At 37.0% G+C, this 8,327-nt stretch overlaps 1 protein-coding gene across 11 annotated transcripts in view; it reads left to right on the forward strand.

Moving 5' to 3' along the window:
- The window catches only part of RIMS1 (regulating synaptic membrane exocytosis 1), a 121,804-nt gene that overhangs the window by 54,588 nt on the left and 58,889 nt on the right, over nucleotides 1-8,327 (forward strand). For 2 of the 11 annotated variants that reach the window (XM_009082437.1, XM_009082441.1), the window contains one exon: nucleotides 297-326. The exons of the other annotated variants lie outside the window; for them this stretch is intronic. In XM_009082437.1, the coding sequence (XP_009080685.1) occupies nucleotides 297-326 (30 nt within the window). The remainder of the gene's footprint in view (nucleotides 1-296; nucleotides 327-8,327) is intronic. 11 annotated transcript variants of the gene reach the window in all.

The following is an 8,327-nucleotide window of genomic DNA, read 5'->3' on the forward strand; positions in this document are numbered from 1 at the left end:
AGATTTTTAAGTCATTCATAAATTTGGGTATGATGATACTGCTCCAGCAGAATATGTAAAGACTCCACAATCTGGTCCTCAGTGACTTCATTGTTCCTGTTCATTTTAAAGAAAAGGTCACAGGCTTCATTATTTGTCATGGTTTATCACTTTAATTTTCTACATTACTTTTACATATGCAGGAGTACTGCCTACTGTACATGCCATTGTCACATGTAACACATTTCTTTATCTAACTTTAAATTTGCTGATTTCTTTTTCTGTTTCCATCATTCCGTGCATTTAATTCATTGAAGAGCAAGAGACTTTTAACTCTCCCACAAAAGGTAAATATTTATGTGATTTTTTGCAAATGTTTGGCGACTGTTAATAATGGCTTTTCCCTCAATATACTCTGTGTCAGTATGTAGTATTTAGTTAACAGTGTTTAATATGCAAGAAGGTTGTTTCTCAAATATCTGTATCCTATCTGATGCTCCTCTTTAGAATCTGAAAATGGTTTCGCTTGTGATTTTTCATGTTCCTACTGAAATGCAATAGCTTGGATTTAACAGTAGTCATTATATTTTACATGGCTCAGAAAGTGCTCAATTGAGTTAAAGTTCACACAAAGACTTAAGAATTTACCTAAACTGTTCTTAAGTTCTGCACAACACCTGCTTATAATGATGCAGCCATGGCCCTTGACATCTGTGAAGGATGTTTTGTTGGAATAGTTGAAGGTGACAATGGCCAGAAACTATTTGTATGCAGAGAGATTCTGAAGAATGAGCTGTGTTCTATTTGCATGCCAAGCCCCTGACACTCAGAAAGTTAGTTGTGTTGTGGGGCAGATTTCTAGGGGCAGACAAACAGTGCTCACCTATGAATCTGACCTCCTGTGTATTCTCCATGTCTGTGCTGATACCAGTGAATCAGTGAGCTCAAACAGGTATCTAAAGCTGTTCCCAAAGTGCAAAGTGTAGTCTGACATGTTTCTATTGGGGCCATATTGCAGAGAAGTCCTTTTTTTCCTTTTGCTTTTATCTGAAAATAAGTATTATATCAAAATCTGAATGAAGCTTGGAGAGAAAAAAATAAAACACAAAGAAAAAAAACCAACCTTTTAATGTTAACAGCAAAATACTATGCTGCATAAACATTAATAGCACAGATGAACCTTTTATAACCTTTACTCCTGAGTCCTGCACATCTTGGGAAATTCTGATGTGAATACAGGCTTTGGTGGGTCAGAGCAAAACTGTGAGCTGAACTTGAATCAAAGTGTTTTCTACAGCTTCTGAAGGGTGAATCCTATGTGACACTTGCTTAGGTGAAAATACAGTAGCTGCTCCACTACCTACAAACTCCAACACCCACATCCAAACAAGTATGTTTTCATGATAATGTTAAAAAAAAAGAGGAAAGAGAAATAATATTTAACTTAGGTATTAGCAGTTACAGGTTTTTTTGCAGTGTTAAGAATATACTGTGAAATGCCTTAAAAAAGCACTAGGAGTGGTTGATTTATAAATTATTTCTGTCATTTCTGCTTTCTTCAGTATTTGTATTTCTCTCAAACAGAAGAGCACAAATCAGTCTTGCCAGTTTGTTGATTATGACCCTTTCAAGTTCACAAACCTTGTCCTGTGATTTGGGCTGCAGTGGATGTTGTTTTGTTTAAAACAATGGACTTAAGGCAGACAAACTCTGGAACAGGTTTGTAAAAGAGCTTGTTTCCACAAGAAATGTGTAGATCTGGCCCAAGATTTGGGAGTGTGTGGAAGGTGCTGGGATCTTTACATGCACAGATTCCTCTTGCTCAAGGGAGCTGATTGCAGATGCAACCTAGAGAAGAAAAGAGCTGGGCAAAAGAAGAGAAGTGGGAGGAATAAGGGAAAAATCATATACTACAGATGTGAACAACACTGACCAGATAAATCTACCACAAAACAATCATCTGTTCCATGTAATCAATGAACTACACTGACCAGATAAATCTGCAACAAAACAATCAAGCATCTGTTCCATGTAATCAATAGGAAATGTTGCTATAAAAATCTTTGGCAGATTATGAAAGTGACTTGGTTTGCTGCCAAAACCAATTATTTATGTTCCCCTCCCCCAAATTTTAAAGAGGTATATGTTTGTTACCTTGTTTTCTTTTAAATGGAAGCTTCTATGTGGACCATCCTTGAAACTCTTTGACAAAGAACTGAATGTTACATTCGCCTGTTCAAATTTTTATATTTTCTTGTCTTCCTTCTGGAGTGAGTTTTAAACTCAGGATGGCCACCATGCCTCTGTGTGTACTGGGAGATCCAAGCTCATTTCCCAGCTTGGAAGTCTTAGTAGGTGCTTTGATCATGCCTTAATCCTGACTGGGAGGAGACCCAGAGTTGTATCAACTTATGTGGAAAGAAAATCCATGGACACAAGCTTAAAGTAGACACAGCACATTCTAGTCAGGTAGAGGGACCAGGGCTGCAGAGCAGGCTTCAGAGCATCTCCCTCACTAGCTGTATGTTGCCATTAAGTACTTTTTGAAGTTGTTTATGCAAAGAAGTGGTAGCAAGTTCTTAATCTTAGCAGCAAACTGATTTTTTCAGTGTTACTAACCTTATATTTCCAAACATTTATCTGCTCATGATTCCAAAGTTTTCTGTGTGTTTCAAATTTCATGTTAGAGTTTGCTGTGAATTTTTGAAGTCATGAAACCTATCGCAGGAATATTTTGCATGTGCATGTTGCAAAACTCATCCTGAAGGATGAACAGAATTAACCTGGAGACTGTATTTTTTCTGAAATGGTTCCTCCAGGTCCAACACTTGTGTGAGTTCTCTTTTCTGTGCTACACAGCCAGCTCTGCACTAGGGGATTCTCACATCCTAATCTTGCTGCTGCTTTATTTACCTGCCTTTTTTTATGGACATATGTCCTGCCTAGTTTCTTCTTCACTTCTCAATTGCTCAAACCAGATAGTTTTTTCTCCCCAGATTCCCATCCATAGAGCATCTAAGTAGCACAGAGATGAATCTCATGGCTTTTGCTGTGTAGAAAGGCTAAGTGTAGGTGCCTCTAGACTGCATTACAGTTGTAGCTGTTTGTCATTGTTCAACTTTCCTTCTTATTATGAAGACTGAAATTGAATAATAGGTCAGACCTCTGTTGGCTTCTGGGATAAGTGCAGTTCTCTGTTGCCTTGTCAGAACCTGCTGGTTTTACCCCAGAAACACTGTTACTATAAAGTAGTTTTTATGAGATAAATTTCACATCAGTTTACTTTTCAGTAGCTCCCTTTCTGTCATTGTCAGTAGCAATCTTTCTGTCATTTTAGGCTTCTGGACTTATTTCCTTAAAGTTTGCATCACAAAGGATGTGTGATATATTCTAGTAAGGGTTACAGCTGTCTGAAATCTTGATGCCCATTTCTTCTTGTTCTGTAGCTGACTCCAGTGCAGGTAAGGCTTAGAGGTTTCCCAAGTTGTACTGTTTGCCTACACCTTCTCTCTCTGTCTTGGCCATCTTGAACAGAAACATGAACTGGCTCAAGAGAAAATTCTGTGTTTGTTGCAGACTTCATCATTGCAGATAATGGTATAGACAGTGCTAAGATATCCATAGAATGTATGTATATTTCTGTCGTCTAGAAAAGACCAGAACGGTTATCAGTTTTCATCACAGGTAGATAATGTCACCAGTCATTCTAGCATTATGTCCATCCTTGGGTTTGAGCAAGAATGTCCTTTCAGAAAGGTATTTTTCTTAATGACTGTGTTTAACCACCTGAATTTTGAAATGTATGTCTTATTACTTATCTGACTTTGCCTACCTTTTTTTCAAATGTATGTGTGAGTTCTTTTGAGATGTTATTTATTGACAAGACTGAGTTATCCAAAATCTGCAGAATGTAGAGTCTCTTTGATGATTGTTGCAGTGTGAAAAAGGTGGATACCTAAACAGTTAAACCCAGGAATTAAAAACTAGGTAGAAAGGCAACAATAGCATTTTTGCTGTTCCTTACTAGTTCACTATTTTGGCCTGTGCTACAATCCTTATTTAAATGAGCCCACATAGGTTTCATACACTATGCTGTCAGCTTAATAGATGGGTGTGTATAGCATCATGCCATTTAAGAAATTTTGTAAATAGTACAGACTTCAGACCTCCCTTCCAAACCTCGAATAGAGAACTTCAGACCTTAAAATTACTTCAATTTCTTTTGCTCTGGTCACTACTTTAAGTGCTGCTTTAGTAGCTCTCACTGGTTTTCATAGGATTGGTCTGTTCTTGATGCCAATGCAAGTTTAATTCATTCTAAAGTCACATTTTGTGAATTGTTAGGTTCACGTTTTGTGGATAACAGAAATATGTCATGTGATAGATTCTGTCTATCTACTTAAGTTTTATTTAGGGAAAGGAAAACCTTTCCTGCCCTACTATATTCGATACATTAGTATAGTGCTTCTTGTTGCGTTATTTTGTACGTAATTAAAAAGGTGGCATATATTCTGAACAGTTAGGATTCTAGCCAGGTCTTAACTACTCTATCAGTAAAATGGCATGAAGGGTTTTGAAGCATGCCCACAGTAGTTTCCTGAGTATAGAAATAAAGATGAGGGCAGACAATTTGCTAAAACCACCAGATGTAACTCTATAAATCTTACCATAGTGCTCACATAATAAAATGAGTATGACTAGTATATAAATTCTTAGGAGACAGATAATGTCTTAGAAAAATGAAGAAGTATCTCTCTCCTTTAAGAAAATACAACTGTTAGCCTATCCTAATTTGCTTTGAGGGTATGTTGCAGGCTGAAAATGAGATTTGTAGCTGTTTTCTCTAGTTTATGCCCTACCTCTTTCAAGTAGCATGTTATGGACTTGCAGATTTTAGGCTACCTCCAGTTTGATTGCTGAGGATGATGTTATACAGTACGGAAGGTCCCTTTGGTCAGTTGGGGTCAGCTGTCCCAGCTGTGTCCTCTCACAGCCTACTTGGTGGGGAGGAGGCAAGTGGGCCAGGATTTTACAGCATGAGGAACAGAGAAGTACTTGGTGCTATGCAAGCACTGCTCAGCAGTTGCTAAAACATCACTGTGATATCAACATTGTTTTAGTCACAACTCTAAAACTTGGCTCCACACAGGCAGCTGTGAAGAAAACTGCCTCCGTCCCAGCCAGACCCAGTACATCTGGGATTACCAGAGTCAGACCGGTTTATAAATAGAGCAATGGAATTGAAATATAACATTTTGATTCCATTCGTATGTCTGTCTTTTCTCTCCTGCATGGCTTGATTGTTGATGTACATCGTTGTTGTACAACCTTCACATGCTTTAGTAGTAGTAAAAGCTTTGGTTATGAACTCGCGCCCCTTGTTTAAACAGTTTGCTCAATGAGTTCTCTTCTTTCAATTACTTCTTATGCTGATTAATTTCACATCTGAATCATCAGCTCTTGAAGAGATGAAAGTTATAGCTCTTTGAAGCAGGACTTCTGACACCAGAGAGTAACACACTGACACAACTGATGCTGATTGTAGTTATACCACTATTTTGAGACACTTATGGTAAATCTCCACATTTTTAATTCTAGGGCTACTGTAGAATTTAAAGGTCTTGGGATTACAGCACTTTGATCTGTAAATGACTGTGTAGTCCTGCCTCTCAAGACCTCCAGAAAATGCACTCTGTAAATACTGATGTGCTACAAGATATTAGATCCATCTTTTACTATGAGGCAGGCTAAGTTCTTGAAGTGTTTTTTATGTCAAGTTTTTGTTACCTGTGGTAACCAGCTGTGTTCCAAGAAAGCATTGTGATCATATGGTGGTGTTACCTATGGTTGTTACAGTTTTGCTAATGTGCATTTGCTCCTGTGTTAGATTTTTTTCTGCTTCCTGGGATTAACATGTAAAGGTTACACCAGGCTACTTGTCAGGCAGATGAAATTTTCCATCGCAGAATTGAGCTAGGTACAACATATGCTCAGATGTGCATGATAAACAGAGCTGGAAAGAACACAGTTGTATTTTCTAGAGCAGACTTAACGTTTCCTACAATTGCATGCTTCAAATAAATTAACAGCTAAGTGATGCTAAATAAAATTTTAGTCCATGCACAATACCAAATTTCTCCATTAGAGGATTTAAATTTACTTCACGGCCCTCATTAATGGTTCGCATTTTATATGATGATATCTACAATTAAAACCAGAACATAAGCATGTTGTTAAGGTTAAGGATTTAAACGTAACAAAAATAACAGAATTAAGGGTGAATATTTACCAAATCTTGACTGTAGTAATAATCTCTGAAATAACATTTCATTACATAATGGAATATTCTTTCTCAGGTGTCATAAGTAATACAGAGTAACATGATATCATATGCACTATAACATACAGTTGACAGGATAAAGCACCTAAAATTCACACAATGAAAGGGTGATTTTTTTAGAGTTACTGTAATCTGTGCACCATACACCTATAGGGCTAAATTTTTAAAGGGGTCTCATTTTTCCCGCTGATTTCATATCCTCAGTCTTTTTCATGCATGTATGATAGGATTAAGATATCCCATTTTTTGCTTCAGTCCTTAATTGATATATCTTAATCCTTTCATATCTGTCCTTAAAATACGAGGCCATCTTTAAAAATTTCACCTAAAGTGCTCAATTTTGCCTTCAGATACCTCCATGCAACTTCCATTGAAGTAATTGGAGCTGTGCCTGCATATCTGATGGTGGAACTGGACTCATTGCAATTAAGGTACACATTTACCGACATAATTAGTCATCTGGAATAATTGCTGGGTCCAGTGCGATGTTCTGCGTGTGCAGAATTTCCTAGATTGGACCCTCTGCGTGTGGGAGATTGAAGATTACGATAACTTATTTCATGCCTTAAATCTGTAGTTGTAGCAGAATTTGAATGTCATTTGTGGTATTGAATTTTCCTATTTTTAAATAAGAAATGTGGAAGGAGGACATGAAAGCAACATATTTTTGACAGCGATTCTTCATATGATTTTTCATACCCAACCAGCACAGAGGCATCCCATCTTTTCCACAAGCACATTGCCAATGCTACATGCATGCACAATTGTGATTTGTGCAGTAGCATGGAGTTAAAAATATCCAACCCTGACTGTACTGCTTTTTTTTTTTTTTTGCCTCGTATCTCTGTGCTTGGAAAGCACAGACAAAACAATAGATGTGTAAAGAATACCACAGTTAACTAAGAGCATAAAAGCCACGTATGAGAACTTTAGTACCTCTTAATTCACAATACAGATCTTTAACAAACATGATAGAGTACTTCTTTTCCACTACTTTAAAATTATCTATGTTTTGTGATTGCAAGTTTATTCCCTGCAGCTTTCAAATTGGTGTCTCTCTCCTGTCACTGGTCTGGGGAGGGGCTGTTTGACTTTTATAGCTAGCTGTTCTGGAGGGAATAATGTAAATCCATTCTTGTCCCAAAAGCAGAAGATTTTGCAGAGATTTTCCTCAGTAAAATTCCAGTCTTTAACTTGTAACCACACAAAAAAAATGCCAACTTAAAGGAAGTTGTTCTGGGATGTTATAACCTGTTAAAACAGAATGACCATAGTGAGTACTCCTGTGATTTAGAATAGTTACTGATGAATATATGAGTCTAGTTAAAAAGTGCCAGTTTTTGTGGTATTGATTTTATCAGTATTGCTTTGTATTTATAGTGCTACAAAGTTTTAGAATGGCAGAATATATAGCTGCTCTGGAATTTATCCACTACCACAAAGGTTCACTTAACTTAAAGAAGACTAAGCCCAGGGTGTTTCACACCACTCTATCTGTTAGTGCAGGGTCATCCACCTGTGGTAGGCATAGCCAATAGTGATTGCCATAACTTGTTCAAATTGAAAAAAATGCTCTTTAGAGCACCACAACTTCTTGAAGGTTTAAGATAAGATTTCTGTTTTTAAAGAGATACTTCCATAGGGAAGTTGAAAACACAAGAACAAATAATTTATTGGAAATAAAAGTGAGCATTAGAGAGCAAAATAGTGATTTCAAAGGACTTTTTGGTTAAAAAAAACCAACTAGAAAATTACTGGGTTTTTTGTATGACTGGTTGAATGGATAAATTATTCCTCTCAAATAGTCTGTAGCTATGGTAAGCACATATGCTTCAAGTCATAGGAGTTAATTACTTTAAAAATAAACTTTAATATCTGTTCATTGCACTAGCTCTTAGAATGCTACTGTAATAATTTCTGCATTTAAGCAAATACATGCTTAGATGATCATGGATTTATGTCCCCTGCATCCAGAATACTCAACAGGTTTATAACTCAGCCTATCACC

This window comes from Acanthisitta chloris, unplaced genomic scaffold, assembly GCF_000695815.1.
Source record: "Acanthisitta chloris isolate BGI_N310 unplaced genomic scaffold, ASM69581v1 scaffold6459, whole genome shotgun sequence".
Classification (NCBI taxonomy): domain Eukaryota; kingdom Metazoa; phylum Chordata; class Aves; order Passeriformes; family Acanthisittidae; genus Acanthisitta; species Acanthisitta chloris.